The sequence below is a fragment of the Ailuropoda melanoleuca genome, chromosome 5 (genome assembly GCF_002007445.2).
Source record: "Ailuropoda melanoleuca isolate Jingjing chromosome 5, ASM200744v2, whole genome shotgun sequence".
Lineage (NCBI taxonomy): Eukaryota > Metazoa > Chordata > Mammalia > Carnivora > Ursidae > Ailuropoda > Ailuropoda melanoleuca.
The window spans coordinates 82489518-82508253 of record NC_048222.1 but is presented as its reverse complement, the minus strand read 5'-3'; the positions used below and the strand labels follow the sequence as shown (position 1 = coordinate 82508253).

The 18736-nt window shown below is 44.7% G+C and overlaps 1 protein-coding gene across 5 annotated transcripts in view; it reads right to left on the bottom strand.

Annotated features, from left to right (window-relative positions):
• GATA4 (GATA binding protein 4) overlaps positions 1-18736 on the bottom strand; it is an 85371-nt gene that overhangs the window by 36262 nt on the left and 30373 nt on the right. For all 5 annotated transcript variants that reach the window (XM_034661370.1, XM_034661371.1, XM_019804237.2 and 2 more), the window contains one exon: positions 16023-17134. In XM_034661370.1, coding sequence (XP_034517261.1) covers positions 16023-16638 — 616 coding nt within the window. In that variant the 5' untranslated portion in view covers positions 16639-17134. The remainder of the gene's footprint in view (positions 1-16022; positions 17135-18736) is intronic.

Below are 18736 nucleotides of genomic sequence, written 5' to 3'. Positions count from 1 at the left end.
GGGCCAAAAAAAAAAAAAAAAAAGGGTACGAGTTCCTGATGGGAAGTAGAATCCTACAGAATGAAGAAATGACTTGGCTTGGTCCACAGGAGTGGTCAGTGATGTGAGTGAGGCCTCAAACCCAGGGTTCCCGCCTTGATCTCGTGTCCCATTTGCTACTGTGTGTCCCCTCCTGCCCATCCCCACCCCCACCCAACCAGGAGATTATCAGCTAAGCAGGACAGCTATACAGTAGGACTGACTCTCCATGACAACATGGAAGAAGAGTTCAAAATCCAAAAGAGATGAAGCCAACTTGAATGCAATTTCCAGGTGAGCAACTTCAAGATGACCACCCCACCCCCTTCCTATGTAAACTAGGGGGATGAGAAGTGCATGAAAGTTGTCTTACACATACCTCCCACACCACTTTGTCCTCAAATGAAGGCTGTAGAGACTCAAAAGAAAGGTAATGACCATGGTTTTCACCCATGCCCTTCTTTGGCCAGTCTGGAGTGGTCATTTTTCCTTGCCTTTCCTTCCATGTCTTTTGTCTTTACTCATTCATTCTCCAGGCTAGAGAATACTTCTGACAGCCTCTCACTGAGCCACCTGCTTTCTGTCTCCATGCCAGACAGCCAACACACTCACACACACACACACACACACAAAATCTCTCTGTGTGTACGTATTCCCAGTTTACTGATTCAATATGTTTACCCTCTATTCATAAAGCCCCAAACTCCTCTGCCCAATTTCAAGGCCCTGCATATCTGGCCCCAACTGTGTCAACTTTGTCAATCCCTGAAATGGAACCAGGCAGCTGGTGTGCTGGGAAAAGTTTTGAGAAATGGGGGCTAATGCCCAAAATGCCCAACATGGCCATCTAGGGTGGAGCACTGCATCAAGAGGCAAGAGGCATGGGGAGTCCAGCAGGAGTAATTCGACTCATGTAGTTGAAGAGGAGTACAAAGCCAAAAGCTGGAAACACTGGCGGTAACCCCAAAATCAAAAGGCAAGGAATGACCAAAACAAACACACAAAACTGGTTTTGGTAACAGACAGTTAGACGAAGTGTTGATGTTTCTCTGAGACTCTGTGGATGTTATGGCATAGAGCAAATGTGAAATTATGTTGGGGTTGTTGAGAATGTAATTTTGGGTGTGAGTGAAAAGATTTATAGCTGTAAAGATGAATGAAAGATGTAAAAGGTACAGCTTCCATGGAAAACAGTATGGGGGCTCCTCAAACCACACAGAATGACTATACAATCCAGCAGTTCCACTTCTGGGTATACACCCCAAAGAACAAAAAGCAGGGACTCAAACAGATTATGTGTAGACCCATGTTCACAGCAGTGTTGCTTACAATTGCCAAAAGGCAGACGCAACCCAAGAGTCCATCACAGATGAATGGATAAACAAAATGTGGTCTATCCATACAATGGGATATTATTCAGCCTTTAAAGGAAGGACATTCTGACACATGCCACAACATGGATGAACCTGGAGAACGTTACGCTAAGTGAAATAATCCAGACACAGAAGGACAGATACTGTATGATTTCACTTATGTGAAGTAACTAGTATCAAATTCATAGAGCGAAAGGAGAAGCGTGGCTGTCAGGGGCTGGGGAGAGAGGGAAGGGATACACAGTTTCAGATGGGGAAGAAGTTCTGGAAAGGGATGGTGGGTGATGGTTGTACAACAACGTGCATGCACTTAATGCCACTGAGCTGTACACTTAAAAATGGTTAAAATGGTCAATTTTGTGTTGTGTATATCCTGGCAGAGTTTTTAAAAAGATGCGTAAAGGGAAGTAAAAGCGTTTTAGTCCTAAATTTCAATCGGAAGTATGGTATCAACACATGACACCATACTTTATCTTCTCTTTGGGTGGGATGGGGGAAGCTTTTCCTAACTCTACGTGGAATTACTAACCCAAGGGCAAAAAGCACAACTATTACAGCTAGCTCTAGGAAAGGTGTCCAAATACCATTCCTCACTAAAAGGAGCCAGCACTTCCTAGAGAAAAAGCCAAATCCAGGTCTGGGAAGAGAAGATGCTAAGAAGAGCTTGGAATATTTTATCATACAGAAAGCAAGAAACTAAGACTTTGTCAAAAGAACTCAGGAGCCAATTTGGATAGGTTCCCACTGGCAAAGACAGAACAATCTGAGCTTCAATCAGGATAATAGCTACATGGATTATAACACATCATATATGTTTAAATCTCAACGATACTAAAAAAATTTTCATTGGTAATCTTTGAAGGCTGTCAGGGAACTAATTCATTATTCTTTTTTTTTTTTTAAAGATTTTATTTATTTATTTGACAGAGATAGAGACAGCCAGCGAGAGAGGGAACAGAAGCAGGGAGAGTGGGAGAGGAAGAAGCAGGCTCATAGTGGAAGAGCCTGATGTGGGGCTCGATCCCAGAACGCCGGGATCACGCCCTGAGCTGAAGGCAGATGCTTAACCGCTGTGCCACCCAGGCGCCCCGGAACTAATTCATTATTCTGAAAAGTAAAGTGAAAGCAGCAAGCATTCATCCTGCCTTTCCTATACAAACAGTATCTCAGGGTAACCAAATATTTGGTATCTGAAGTATTTTTTATTGTAAGGCATGTATTTTAGATAATAAATGAGAGCATTAGAATATCACCATTTGCAACTCCTAATGGAATAATGGATCTAGGCAATGTCCATCAATGATTGCTGAATGTGATCAAGTCTATTTTTCCAATTACAGATTTACATGAAAAAACAGGACAGAGGCACATGTTAAATGTATGAAGGAAATGCAACCAACAAAATCTAGGCTGCCGAGCAGGAAAAGTTTACAGGAAAAGCCTAATTTTTTTAGCAAATATATAGCAAGAAAAAGAAGAAAGGGTAAAAGGAGAACTTCCAGGTTAAAAGAAACGTGAGACTTATCAACAGAGGCAACATATGGACCTGATTTGGACAAATAATCTAAGAAAATTAGACAAGTAGAAAATTTGAACACTGACTGGACATTTAATGACATTAAGGAGTGAGAGTTAATTCAAATCAGAGTGACACTGGCACTGGGGCTAGATATATTTTTAAGTGTCCTTATATCTTTTCATACAGAAGTATCTATAGATGAAATGATAAGTTGTCTGGAATTTCCTTCAAAATAACATAGTATGGCAGAAGGGGGCATATAGATGAAATACAGCTTGTCATGAGTTGCTATTTGTTGAAGCTCGGGGATGAAGAGAATTGAACTTAAAATCTTTATCTTCACTCAAAACTTCCCGGGAGGCAGACGCTCTGGCTAAGCCATCCTATGGGGTCTAGCGACACATACCTGCATAAACAGTATTTTTCCCTGTAATTATCTATATTCCTAATCGAGGCCACTTCTGGCACCCACCTCACCTCTAGAGGCAGTACCAGAAGTGGGTGGGATCACAAAAGAGGGTGGGACCCCACCTCCTGGATTAGCCACGCCCCTCTACTTCCCAGGGCAGGGATCCTGTTTGGGAACTAGGGTTGGCCTGGAGTTCTGCCCCTTCTTTCCACCTCAGCCTAGACACAAACCACACTGCCATGCTGTGCCCTACTGCTAACGCACATACACGTGACTCCTCCAAAACATCCTTCTAGCATGCTGCCTCCTTTCCATCGGAGTTCTTTCTCTAATTGGGAATGGGTGCGGAAATACAGAGGGGAGGCAGTCATCGCCTTGCGGACACAACATAGGAGTCCCCTCCACCAGGAAGCCTGGTCTGGGGTGGCAGGCCAGTGTAAGCATGCTAAGGGCTCCCGTGGAACCCAGATTTACCCTGCCAGCGCCCTGCCTGCACCAAGACGGCACATTCGCTCTTCATCTCCCCTCCCACACTGGAAGCTGCTGAGATAGAAAGGCCATCTTGTTCATTTTTGATCTCCAAAAGCCAAACACATGCCCAGTTCACAGGAGGCAGGCAAAAACATCTGCTGGCTGGTGGTTGACTGACAAAACAAATGATGTGTTTGGAACTGGTGTTTGGAATGGAGCTCTACTTCTGTGGGTCTCCACGGGCTCCTAGAAACTCAGACACCAAATGGGTTTAGTAATAACAGAAAAGCAAAACCAAAGGAACAAAAAACTGAGACCAACTCTGAGATTACTTAACCCATGTTTTCCAAAAGTTGTTCTTACATTTTAGGGGTTAAGTATTTTATTATGTCTAATAAAAAAAAAAACTGCCCATCAAACCCCAAATTTCGAAATGAGGCAGGTGGCCATGGAAATCAGCATTACAGAGACTGCACGAATTTGAATTTGATGCCCAGGCAAGCTCAGGAAGGTTACAAGTTACTATGATAGCCTTAGTATGAGGAAAGACAAAGCCAACATCAACTATTATCCTGGGGGATGTATAATACCCTGGATTTTAAATACCCCAAAGGGCCCTAGAGCCGCCCTTCCCCTTCTTACCATTTCTGCTCCTGGAGTGATATCTGAACCTTACAAATGCTGGCACTCGAGCTAAGAGAGGCATGGTGAGCTGCCCAAAGTCATACAGCCGGAAAAGGAGAGCACAGGACAGGGTCCTAGGCACCCTTGGTGCCAGACTGATGGGCCTTCACCTCATTGACTTCCCTTTCTAAAAAGTGGGTTGAAAGCTCCCGCTTATGGTTCCAGCAAATCAGAGCCTCACAAATCAACTAATCCTGCAGCTGGTCACCTCACTTCAAGGCAGAACCATGTACAACGTAATCATATGTTCTAGCTTCAAACTGGCTATATACAAAATAACCTAGAAGATGGAAACACTAAGTTTTACACACAACTCTCCCATTTGACTGGCTATTTATTACTGGCCATTCCTTCTGCCCTGAAATTCCCCATCTTTGCTCCACTTAAGGGATCTGACTTCAGGAGCCAGTCTGGGTCACTGATCTTTAAAAACTATCTTCAATGCTGAAATAACTAAACAGTAACTTTTATGACTGTTTAAATATATACATATACACATGCCTGTATATGTATGGTAACCAAGAAGTCAAGGATTAATGCCTAACGGTGGTTATCTTTGGGTGGTAAGATTACCAACTATTTGTGTGCTGGTGTATATGAGTTTTTCATTTTTTCCATATTAAACATACATGGAGGTTAAGAAAAGAAGGACAATTAAGTGTTACTGATACTATTTAAAAAAAAATACTATTTGCTTTTCTGAAGCCATCTTTGACCTGGAAAACATTTTCTTTTTTCAAATAAGCAGTATTTTCCTATTAAGTGTGTACTCTGTGAGAACCACATTCTTTATTTAGGGTCAAGTTAAGTTCTTTCTGTGAGCTAGGGAAAGGTTTTATTTGTTGTTTGTTTTCCCCCCACCTAGTCAATTTCGAGGGGTAACTTGTATTATTGCTTCTCTTTACCTGGTTTGATTTATGATCTTGGAAGTCAGGTCATTCTTTGCTAGGTCGAAGAGAGAACGAAAAAAAAAGGTTTCCCCACCTAATACCTGATAAAATATCTGAAAAGGTCATTGCAGACCTTGACAGAAACATACAATTTCAACCCAATCTGATAAAACAACAACTCAAAAACTTTTATCAGAAGAACACGTAACTTGCCATTTCCCAGCTCAATTGACTGAACTTTTTTTTTTATCTGAAATGACAGACATCGTAAGATAGGAAAAGCTGCAGATAAGAAACCAAATTGAGTTGTCTTGAATCAGATCCGATTGTCTGCCCCTGGCTCAAACTCCCACACCTGCTCTGAATGGGTCAATGAGAGTCTCTTGGCACGGTCCCCGAGGGGTTTGGAAACATTGCAAAAGTGGTGAACTTTGAGACTTCATCGTTTATTCTGCGATTATAATTAACCTGCTCACCAGTTGCTATTGATCAATTCTGAATGGAGGTGATAAAGTTTGACTGGATTTCTAGAAGTAAAAATGGAGTTTTAAACTGAGAGGAAAAAGGGAAGACTACAAAAATAATTTAAGAATCAATTCCATTTTAAGATCTGCACTTAGGGACTCCCAAAGCCTATGGCTTAATAATCCACCAAACTGTGGTGGTATCTCCTTGATTTCTCATCGTCCAAAATAAGGTGTATCTGTGACTATTCATCGCAGAGGGAAAGAGAGCCTCACATTCCACTCGCAGAGGCTTTTTGATGACTTTAAACGTATGGAAAGGCTTACCTGTCTGGATTATACTCCACCTTTGGTGGAAAGAAAGATACTTAGAGCCATGAAGTCAATTTTGGGACTTCTGCAAAATGCTGAAGGCCAGAAAACCAAATTCCCTTCATTCAGATAAGAGGCTTGAATATCCTGGCTCAATTCTGATTACAGAGCAGTAATAGATAAAACCATAGGCCCCCTGCCAGAAACGAGAAAGCTTCCACTGATGGTTTGTTTCAGCTCAGCCCAACCGCATGTGGCTCAGTCACTGTCCTCATCCATACCTCTATTCTCATCTTCATTAAAACCATAATTACTACAGTGCTTTTCTCCCCTCCTTTCTCTGCTCCTACCACAGACACATCTGAATCTTCAGAGGAAAGGGAATACAGAAAAGCTGGTTGTAGGTTTCTTTTAGGAAAAGGATTTTTTGATAGAACCATATAGTTTTGCCCTTCTTTTGCAGCCAGCAATGCTCCCAGAATGAGAGACTCCTCTAGCTTGGAGGGTCTGAATTCTGGGAAATCTCTCTTTAATTCTCTGCACAGCAGAATCAGGAGGCTGAAAAGGAAGTTGAAGTAAGGCAGGGATTCCTAACATCGTACTCCCCAAGTGCAGAGTGGGCAGAATCAGAATAAGATGGAAGGTAACTAGAGAAAATAGTGCACCTGGAAAAGCATTGGTGGGAAGCAGGAACACAGAGGGAAAACTACCTTGGGGAGAGGGAGCAGGCGGAGACCAAATAATAATAGAAAATCCTAAAGTCTGAGGGGCCCCTGGATGGCTCAGTAAGTGAAGCATCTGCCTTTGGCTCAGGTCATGATCCCAGGGTCCTGGGATGGAGCCAGTGGCGGGCTCCCCTGCTCAGCAGGGTGTCTGCTTCTGCCTCTCCTTCTGCCTCTCCCCCATGCTCTCTCATGGGCTCTCTCTCGAATAAATAAATTCTTTAAAAAAAAAATCCTAAAGTTTGAGTCTTTCAACCACCATGCACCTTATGGTCCTGATGGGATAAGCACCCTCATCTTAAGCGTGGCAAATGCAAAAGGAGGTAAATGAAAGGAAAGCATGGAAGTCCTAGAAATTGGACTTACCTGAGTTCTAAGCCAGAACTGTTGCTTACTACCACTGGGAACTTGGACAGACTACTTAAACTTTCTGAGGATCAGTTATGTCTCCTGTAAAATGGAGACCATATCTGCCTCTCAAGAAGGACTTAAAAGTCCCTATCACATGACGACTTCCCCCACTTGATAAAGGATCCAACTTACTATATATAAATTGCACCATAGAGAGCAAGATATAGGCACGTATAAAGCACAAGACAGAAATTCCTGTCCCTAAAAAGTTGTTAGTTTCCAAAAATGAATGTATCCAAACTTGTAAATTTATTTTGTACAAATTAAAACAGATCAAAGGTTATTCCTATTATAATCCCACCCATATCATCTTCCCTACCTGCTTTAGAAGGAGACAAAGAAAGAGCTCTATAGTTAGCCAATAAAATGTTTAAATAATCCTTCATGGACTGTGTTACAACATGCACCATAGAAAGTTGACAGAACAGTGATACCCATTCCCAAACCATGAGAGGGGCTTATCACCTGCACCTTATTCAGGATGTGCAGATCAAAAAGGTCACCAGCGGACAAATACTGTCAGATATCAAAAAGGCTCCTTCAAGTCCTTAAAGCAGCAGCATCCAGGGGCCTCCAAGAATTGCCCTCTAGAGCAAGGCAATGGAAAAATGGAAGTCAGTCCTTCCTCTTTTGTATGCAAACAAAAGCAGCAACATTTGCAAAGGGCTTCAGCTCTAAATTCGGTACAACTCAATTGCCTTAAAAGGACAGGCTGAGGGGTGCCTGGGCTGTCTTAGGCTCAGGTCCTGATCCTAGGGTCCTGGGATTGAGCCCCACATCGAGCCCCACATTGTGCTCCCTGCTCAGTGGAGAATCCGCTCCTCTCTCTCCCCCTGCTTGCGCTCTCGAACTCACTCTCTCAAATAAATAAATAAAATCTTAAAAAAAAAAAAAAAGGGACAGGCTGAAAAGAATTGGTTAAAAGACTTAGCTTGCCTTGGGGGAAGGTAATTTGTTTTCTAACATAATCCTATCACTGCCTTCATGGTTTTCCGGTTCTAGCCCCAGTACAACCTGAGAGAGAACTGCCACACCAAGAAAGGGCACCTGTGTCTGTGCCCCAATCCCAGCAATTTGACAACTGCTGAAATTTGCTACCAACAGACATTACTGAGTGTAGAATAAGGGTTTTCTGTTCCCTCGGTAAAGCAATTGCCTGTTGGATAAGCAAAAACCAAAAGCTAAATTCAATAAACAACAATTTATACTACAAAGTACTTTTCCTGTGCATCCATAACTCTAGATATAGAACCCTGTTTTAAATAAAGTGAGGGAGAGAGACTCTCAGGAAGTTAATTCATAAATGCTGTATGTCTCTTTAATAACTTAATTGGTTTGGTATGTTTTTTTAATTGGTAATATATTCACATGGTTCAAAATTCAAAAGATTCCCTTTGCACACTAATGTTCCCAGCAGCATTATTCACAAGAGGTGGAAACAACTCAAGTGTTGATGGATGAATGGACTTAAAAAATGTGATATATACATACAATGGAATATTATTCAGTGTTAGAAAGGAAGGAAATCATAGGACATATTGCAACATGGATGAACCTTGAGGACATTATGCTAAGTGAAATAAGCCAGTCACGAAAAGATGAATACTATACGATTTCACTGACCTGAGGTACGTACAGTATTCACAAGAGACAGAAATTAAAATGGCAGCTACCATGGGCTAGGGAGGAGGAAACAGAGAGCTGTTGTTTAATTGGTACAGAGTTTCAGTTTTGCAAAATGAAAAGTTCTGACAGTCTGTTTCAACGATGTGAATGTATTTAACACTACTGAACCCTACACTTAAAAATGCCTAAGGTGGGGCGCTGGGTGGCTCAGTCATTAAGTGTCTGCCTTCGGCTCAGTCGTGATCCCTGCTCCGCTGGGAGCCTGCTTCTTCCTCTCCCTGCCGTTCCCCCTGCCTGTGTTCCCTCTCTCGCTGGCTATCTCTCTCTCTAATAAATAAATAAGATCTTAGAAAAAAAATTGGCTAAGATGATAAAGCATAAAATCAAATAAAACTTAACTTTAACCTCCCTATATTTTTTTGACCTCCCTATATTTTGAAAGTGTTTTATTATTTAATGGGGCTAATAAAGAAGCATAGAAGTGACTACTAAAAAAAGGTTAAGGGGCGCCTCGGTGGCTCAGTCAGTTAAGTGTCTGCCTTCAGCTTGGGTCATGATCCCAATGACCTGGAATCGAGCCCCCCAGCTCCCAGCTCCCAGCCTGCTTCTCCCTCTCCCCCTGCTCGTGCTTGTGCACGCTCTTTCTCTCTCTCTCGCTCTCAAATAAATAAATAAATAATCTTAAAAAATAAATTAGGGGCGCCTGGGTGGCACAGTGGTTAAGCGTCTGCCTTCGGCTCAGGGTGTGATCCCGGCGTTCCGGGATCGAGACCCACATCAGGCTCCTCTGCTATGAGCCTGCTTCTTCCTCTCCCACTCCCCCTGCTTGGGTTCCCTCTCTCGCTGGCTGTCTCTATCTCTGTCAAATAAATAAATAAAAAATCTTTAAAAAAAATAAATTAAATAAAACATGGTTGAGTTGGTTAAAAATTCGAAAGGTTCCACAGGGGTGCTTGGGTGGTGTAGTCAGTTGGGCACCCGACTCTTGGTTTCAGCTCAGGTCATGATCTCAGGGTCAAGGGATTGAGCCCCATATCAGGCTCCATGCTCTGCACAGAGTCCGCTTGAGATTCTCTCTCCCTCTGCCCCACCCCCTTGAGATTCCCTCAGCTTCTGCCCCTCCCCGTTTGCTCTAAATTGAAATACATAAATCTAAAAAAAAAAAAAAATCAAAAAGTTCCAAGACATATGTTGTATAAGTGCTTTCCCCACCCTTATCCTTCACCTACCCAGTTATCCTCTCCATGGGCAAAGGATTACAAATTCCTTATATTTCCAGAGATATATTAAGTATTTTCAAATGCATACACTCTTTTCTTCTCTTTCTCTCTCTCTTTTTTTTTTAAGTAGGTTCCACACCCAGCATAGAGCCCAACACAAGGCTTGAACTCAGGACCCTGAGATCAAGACTGCACTGAGATTAAGAGTCAGACACCTAGGGATGCCTGGGTGGATCACTTGGTTAAGCATCTGCCTTTGGCTCAGGTCATGATCCCAGGGTCCTGGCATCGAGTCCCGCATCTGGCTCCCTGCTTAGTGGTGAACCTGCTTCTCCCTCTGCCTGCAGCTCCCCCTGCTTATACTTTCACACTCGCTCTCTCTCTGGCAAATAAATAAAAAAAAATCTTAAAAAAAAAAAAAGAGTTGGACCCTTAACTGAATGAGCTACCCAGCCACCCCTGCTCTCTCTCTCTCTTTTTTTCTTTAACAAGTAACAGGCAATATACATACCCTGCACTTATAAATATATCTTTGGAGAGGACTCTATACCATCACGTAATGAATTTCCTAAATTTTTAAGTCTACATGATATCCTATTGTTTGTATGTATGATATGTATACAAACATTCCCCTGATAATAAACATATAGGTTATTCCCAATTTTTGTTATTACAAACAGGGCTACAACTGTGCCAGTGTATTTGCAGAATAAATTCCTAGAAGTTAAATTTCTGGGTCAAGGGTAGCTACCTTAAAATTTGTTGGATATCACCAAGGGCTGTCCATAAAGTTTATACCAATTTACACTCCCACCCACAGGTATCAGAGTTCCTGTTTCCCCACGCCTCAGAGAATGTTTGTTTTCTTAGCTCATTTAAGTTAAAAAAAAAAAAAAAAAGGAAAGGGATACAGAAGAAAGTGTTATCTAAAACTGTCTCCTGTGCATCATTCTACCTGAGTGCTTAGAAAGTGCCTAGCAAATGTGGCCTGACCTTTTGAAGGGACACAATTGGGCAGGTGACAGATCTCACTGGAAGCAGTGACACACCCCTGGCCACCCTGCACACACCTTCCCCACTCAATTGGTTCCCAATCTAGCACCACAGACCAGCCCCAGCTCTGACTGACCTGCTCAGGGTGGTAACCGGAAAGTCAAACAACTTTAGTTTTCTCGGAGACTGACAAATCATTCCCTAGCCAAACAAGCTACTTTAGAGTTGATCTTGCAAGGTTCCCTATATAAATGAACTGGCTCTGAAAGAAACCAGCTTCATTGATAAGCAAGTCCCCAAAGATCCAGAAAACACTTGAGAGAGTTTTCCACTGACCTATACCATAAGCAAACTCTCACGACCCCACGAATGAGGCAGAGCTTTTAAAGAAACCACCTGGCTGACACTCTGGGTGATATGCGTGTATTTCACTGTGTTATTTTTTTTTAATCAACCCTTAAAATGATTTTAAAAATTTGAGATCCTTTGACAGCATTATAATTGCTTGTTTCTCTATTACCTGAAAGAATTGTTATTTCATAACAAAGCATATTTTCTTCGCTTTTCCAGGAACATCTGCTACAATACTACTTCCTTCACGGCATATTTACACATAATTTCCATGGTCTCCTTTTCTGCTTTAAGTATTTGCAAGCATTAATTAATACAAAAATCAACTTTATTGTGGTTTAACGTACATACAAATACTCCTGTTTTAAAAGTGCATTTCCACGCGTTTTGACAAACTAATATACCTAATATAACCACCCTGACTGGTTCCTTCACAAGGAGACACAGCTTTCTTACCTGCTCCATCTCACGTGCATACAAACATGGGCTCTAGCCCTTGAAACGCAAGCATTTCCCGCCCAGCTCCAAGAGCAGATAGCAACCCACAATCCCCTTAAGCACTTTCAGTGCCTGGGGGTTTATTATTAAGAGAAGCCATATTCCATATTCCACCTCAGCAACTACAATCGTGTGTGAGAAAGTGTTCTTGCCAAACCTAATGTTCGCTCCCCTGGAGCAACGCAATGTTAAAAGGACGTAGGCTTTTGCCTTTCAAGTGTATTTTTTTTAAAGATGTATTTATTTATTTGAGAGAGGGGGGCAGAAGGAGAGGGAGAGAGAATTTCTAGCAGACTCCCCGCTGAGCCCAGAGCTGGACACAGGGCTCAGTCTAATGACGCTGCGATCATGATCTGAGCCAAAACCAAGAGTCAGACACTTAACCCACTGAGCCACCCAGGCGCCCCGTCACGTATTTTTACACAGTCATTCTCTCTCTCTCAGCAAACCTAAAGCAGCTTCAGTGGTTTCTCAAGGGTTCCAGAACCCTCTCCCCACCCTGTTCCTCTTCCCCCAGGATCCCCAATGGGCCTCTGAAGCAGCCACTGCGTGTGTTGTGACCTGGGCAGAGTACTGTGGCAACTGCCTCCTAGATCTCTACTCAAATATTTGCCCAGTGCCCAGCATGTGCCTGGCACTTAAATATGACTAAGACTCTGCACCTGCCCGCAGTAAGGTCACATAATTCCATTAATGCAGCCTAATTAATGATGTCAGCAGTTGTTTCAGGGTCAGGCTCATATTGAACTTGGAATGAGCTGAAGTTCATATACATTGCAGTCAAGGCAAAATAACTCCTTCCAACCTAAGTGCACGGCTTTACAGAGGCCCTTGCTGGTTTTATTACTTTGATTTTTGTCTTTTCCAAACCAACATAAGAACTCTGGCAAGATATTAACTATTGTTAAAAATGAGGCAGTTAATACTTCATAAAGAAATAAAGTTGTTCTCTTATTTCTTCTCATTGAAATTGAAACTAGTTACCAAGGTGAAGAGTGAGTGAGTCCATGCGGTTTTACCTATGGCTGTAAATATATTATTTACACAAAAGCCAAGCTGTGTAGTATCATTTCACAGTACTACAAAATGTGATGGCAAATGAGGGTTTAACTTTTCTTTTCTTTTTTTTTTTTTTAATTGCAGGTGCTGTGCTTTTCCTGGCAAATTCCTACCTACCCTTCTAGACCAAATGCAGATGACACCACTAAGGTGAAGACTTCCAGATTCCTACACAGAAGAAAGAACCACTTCTGTCTTCTCGCCTTTGCTCTTAGATCATTACTGCAGCATGCTACTGGGTCATCTACCCATTTTCATGTCTGTTTAGGGTCACCAACCATCTCTGTGTATTGTTTAGCACTAAATATCCCAGGTCTGGGAAACCCCTCAGTCCTGAGAAAATCAGAAAAAAATAGGTCACTCCACATGATTGTGAGTAGCTATTTAACAAAATCGCCATCTTTTATGAGAGGCGAAAACCAACTACTTCACAAATACTGCCTTATTTTTCTAACATAAGAGCACACTGAAAGTAGTCAGGATTATCCCATTTTACGGAAAAAGAGGGGAGACTGAGAGGTAAGTAACCTGCCCACGATCACCGGGGTACCTGGAATCAAATGAAAGTTTGCCTGTCACCTACCACACTGTGTTGCCATCTGAGGGGCCAGTGGCAACTCCAAAAAGCAGGCTCTCAATACATATAATGGAATCAGTAATCACATCATGCTTCTATCACTCAGCACCAGCTAATATGCCAGTGTTGGTCCTCGATAAAGCTGGCAGGCATTTACAGGAGGGTCCATGTGATAGGAGGAACAGATAAAAAAAAATATTTATTTACATGCACTGATTTTAAATTAACTTGCTTTTATGTAAGTACCACCTACAAAACACACCGAAAATGTGATTGCCAGCAAGTTCCACATGCCTCACGCTCTCTCACAAAGATAACATGGAAGTTTTCATGAAGACCATTTAACACCCTTGGCTATGTATAGAGGAGATGATCCAGCTGCTAGGCCAAACCCCAGGGCTGTCTTCAGGTGGGACTTCCTGAGCTAGTGGAACAGTGCAGAGTCTTGGGAAGACAGACCACACTTCTCAGCAAGGAGGTGATCCTTGGAGGTCAGCTTGTCATTGGTTGACCCTGAAATCTGGGAAACATTACTTACTTCAGCACCCTCCTAAGTGGTGTGGGTTACATTTTAGAATTTAAATACTGTGTGCACTCACACAGTATCTTTTTTTTTTTTCTCTCTTTTACACTCTTGTGGTTGTTAACTCTGATGACCAGAAAAGCATATATCCTCCATTTTTGGACCTTGAAATTTTTTTCCCCTAACCAAACACCAAATTCTCATTCCAGGTTATACGGGTGAGGAAGCAACCTTTCCACTCCTACCACAAGTTAAAAGAAGTGGAACTGTGGGGACCATTTCTCCCTATTTTAAAACATAAGTTCCAGAAAGAGAGTTCTAGAGACAACGGAGAGTTCTGAGAATGCAGAACCAAAGCGCCTCCCCCACAACCCCCACTCAACACACCCACCCCCAGCTGCCATTGTATGGAGATGCTTCAAGAAAGCTATCTGGCTCGGGCCCTCCGAAAGGCTCCGGAGCCAGTTGCCCATCCTCCCCTGGGGGGTGCCGTCTGGCTCCCCTGAGAAGGGGAGGGGAAAACTTGGAGCCACAGACCCAGCCCCGGCGCCACTTCCATGGTTAATCAGTTTACCTGGGATGTGTATTTGGCTGGACCCCCCTGGGGACCTTCCCTGCCACCCAGTGTCAGAGGATAATTTAAAAGCTCTTCAAAGCCGGGACCTTTCTCAGAGCCAGCCTAAGACTGGAAACCTGGGAGGGACAGGCTTTACTCTTCAAAGCGAGAACAAATGTGGAAGGATTTAGCACTTAGTAGGTAGTCAATAAATGTTAACTTTGTTTCTCAGGTCTGGCCTTCCCCTCCCCCGCAAAAGCCATCTCCAACCAAACCCGATCCTGTCCCTTCCTGAAATTCCACGAGGCCACAGTCATTTGCATTTTGAGCTAGTGGTTGCCAGTTCCCTTACTTTGCCAGCCCAAGGCAACCAGACCCTTTCTCAGAATTCATTTTGTTCATCTGTAAATCGGAGCAAGGGAGCACACCTTTGCCGTTCCCAGGTATGACATTCACAGGAAATATTAAATTGTGCCCATTACGATTGTTGTTTCTAACCTCAGCCCTCCAGACAAGAGGCCACTCAACTTACAGAAGCTGCTGCAAAGTCTCCATTGAAGTCAGGTATTATAGAGAAATCCCTCTGGGCTGCCGGTGTCCCTGGACGCTGACCAGGCATGAGCTTTCAATTCACCCCGCCATTTGTGCCGCCGCAGACCCGCGAAGCGCGCAAGACGCTCTGGCCCCGAGGCACCCACAAGGTGCCAGCCCCAGTTCAACCCATCTCCACTGCTCCAGTCCCTCCTTTGTCCCAGGTGTGAAATCCCGACAGAGGAATTATCTGCCACTCCGAAGGATCCTCCAACTGGGCCGCCAAATGGCCCAGAAGATCTTGGGCCCTAGCCAATGTAATTAGTTCCCTGCTGAGGACTCCGAGGGAGGGCCGAGAGGAAATGGGAGCAGAAACCCCGCGATCGCTAAGGCTGTCCACCAAGGGCTCGCCGGGCTGCTCCTCCCAGCTCTCCGGTGAGCCCGTCGGCCTCCCACAGTCACCTTACAGATGGGCATGGCGGGCTCAGACATACCCGACGTCTGGGGCTTCATGGGGACACACTCAGCCCCTGCCACCCTGCAGTCCTCTCTTTTTCAGAAAAACTAAAAAGCAGGCTCGCCCTCACTTAACAGAATCTGGACTCTTTGGGGCTGTGACCTTCACCACCGCCATCGTTCGGCGCCGCCAGCTTCTGTCTTCCAGCTTGCTTTTCTTGGAAACTCACGCGTCCTGCCTCATCCCTACCGCCCGCCACCCTACACACACACTTGTGAAAAATTAAATGCCCCCGACGGTGCTCAGGACAGCCTGCTCCGGTCCCCAGCCGGCCCGGGTGCTTGCGCTCAGTACTCACCGAGATTGGGGTGTCGGGCAGCGGGGTTGGCTCTGCCGGGCAGGCTGTGCAGGACCGGGCTGTCGAAGGGGCCGGCGGAGGCGGCGGCGGCCGCGGCCCAGGACGCGCCCACGTCGGCCATGTAGGCGGGATAGGGGCTGGAGTAGGAGCCCGCGAAGCCCGCACGCCCGTACTGCTCGCGGCCAGCCAGGCCCGCACCCGCCGCTCCGCCACCGCTGCTATAGGCCGCGGCTTCCCGGGCCGCAGCGGCGGCGGCGGCGGCGGCCAGGGACCCAGTGGTTCCCGGGAAGGAGAAGCGCGGCGACACAGGCGGGGGTGTGTAGGCGGCTCCCTCGGCTCCCGCCTGGCTCCAGCCCGGGCTGCCCTGCTGGGTTCCGGGCCCGGCACCCGACGGGGCCCCACCGGAGCTGCCGCCAGAGGTGGCTCCGGCCGCAGCGCCCCCGCCTCCGCCCTGGAGGTAAGACAGGCCCAGCACAGAGGAGGGCACCCGCGGCGTGGGCACGTAGACTGGCGAGGACGCAGCGCCCGCGCTGTGCATGAAGGCGCCAGGGCCGCCCGCTTCGTAGGCCCCGGGAGGGGGGCCGTGGTTGGCCGCCATGGCCAAGCTCTGGTACATCGCCCCCGCGAACTCTCAGCTTCCGAGTCCGCTCTCACTTGCGAGTCAAGGCGCAATGCAGGGAGAGAAAACAGTAATGGAAAAAATAATAATAATGTACAGGTAAGAGCCTGTCACATAAACGAAGATCAAAAATCAAAAGTAAAGAAAAACAAATATCTCAAAAATATATACGTATTAAATCCAGCGTCGAGTAAGAAAGACTCTAGGCTCTTGTTTATAGGAAAATCCAAATTGAATTTTTGGTTCTTCCTGGAGGTGCCGGAGGAGGGGCTGAATCTACACCAGGGCCCAGAGGTCCCGAGCGCCTACGAGTGGCAGAAGATGCGGGGTAGAGCCTGGGCGCCTGTGTGGGGCACGGGCCTTCGGGTCACGCCGGCGGCCGTCGCTGCGCGCCGTCTTCAGGACACCAGCGGACTCCGGCGCTAGGTGCGGTAGGCTGGTTCTAACGCGGACTGCCGGGCTGGCTCCTATCCTCCTTGCTGTAGTCGCGGTCCTAAAAGAGAAACGACAAAAAGGGGAAGTTCATCAGGAACCGTCCGAGCACAATCTCCCTATGCTTGAGGTTGTTTCTCTCGTACTGCTAGCCCAAGAAATCGTCACTCTCAGCTTGGAAGCCTCGCGGTTCCGAAGGAAGTTGCGGTCTTTGTTTTGCAGAGGGCCGGGGGCGGGGGGGGGGGTCTGGCTGCTCCCAGGAAGCTTAGGGAGGGCAGCTTTAGGGACATGGGGCTTCGCGGTTATTGGACATATAATCATTGGTTGTGACCTAGGGCGCTTTTTTTTTTTTTTTTGTATTGCTTGTCAGGAAGCACTTTAATTTTACCTTATTTTTCAAGCATATTCTTGTCACAGTATTTTCTAAGTTCAAGGGTTTCGCATCTCCCGCACAGTGCCTGGGACCAAAGAAATATCGTTCATCTCTGTCCCGCCTAACCCCAAGTGTCCCTGGTCGTGAAAAACTTTAGATTGCCCGTGAAAGGCAGAGGCAAACTTTATAAAAACCAGCAACGTAAGAAATTTTTGTTTGTAATTTTTTTTTAAACTAGAGGTAGAGTCTAAATGTTTACACATGAGCACAGTGTCTGCTAAATCTCTGTGAAAAGGATTGTGAAATCTCTTATCCATCCACACACTTGACCATGTGGAAGTCAAATCAGATGAGGTATTTGTTTCCTGCAAATAATTATATTTTAGCCATTTTGCAGACCGGGTATCAAAACCAGAAAAGTGAAAGGGATGTCCAAGTTCACTTTACAGGACTACTCACTGGGCCATTCAGATTCACTGAATGGGTTTTTCCGTGAAGAATCCCTGGTCCACCCATGTACGGAATCAGAACACCAACGACACTGCTTAAAGGGGAAGAACAGCTCATAGGACTTGGTTTATCCTTGTATCCTGTGTTTTTATTTTCTCAGGCAATTTTTCTGGTAAAACAAGAGCTCTACATTCTGAAGCACCTGCTCCGTTCCAGGTCCTTTTTGTCACAGGCCCACTAAGGATAAGTGTGTCTCCTCAATTTACAAAAGATGAAACTGAAGCATCGGAAAGTTTTGAAACTTGTCAAAGATCAAAATACAATTAAAGGGGGGTAGGAAGACAGAATCTGTGGGCCTCCAGGGTTTGAGGCTGACCACTACACTCCCACTTTTCTCCTTTAAGATGAGGCAGCCACTATTAACAGTGGTTTTTTTTTTTTTTCATTGCAATAGTAGAATTACAAAGATATTAACTGACATTTATTATACTAAATCCAGGCTCTGTCACTTAATGAATGACTTTAGACATTACTTAACCTCTGTGCCTCAGTTTCCTCATTTGCAAAAATGCAAATGTTAAACGTATCTGTCTTGTGGAGTCCCTGTGAGGACTGTGAGGATTATAAATTAATATATACAAAGCACTTATAACAGGGTTTTATAAAACTTGTAACAGGCACAAAGTTCTATATAATTGTTGGCCATTATTATTACAGATTTCTAGTGTGCCGTAAGACAGTGCCTCAGATATAATCATACTATAATAAATGGGCATCTTGATTATTGTAAAAAATTCTGAAAATGGAGCACACTATATAATGCTTTTAACCATTTTTGCA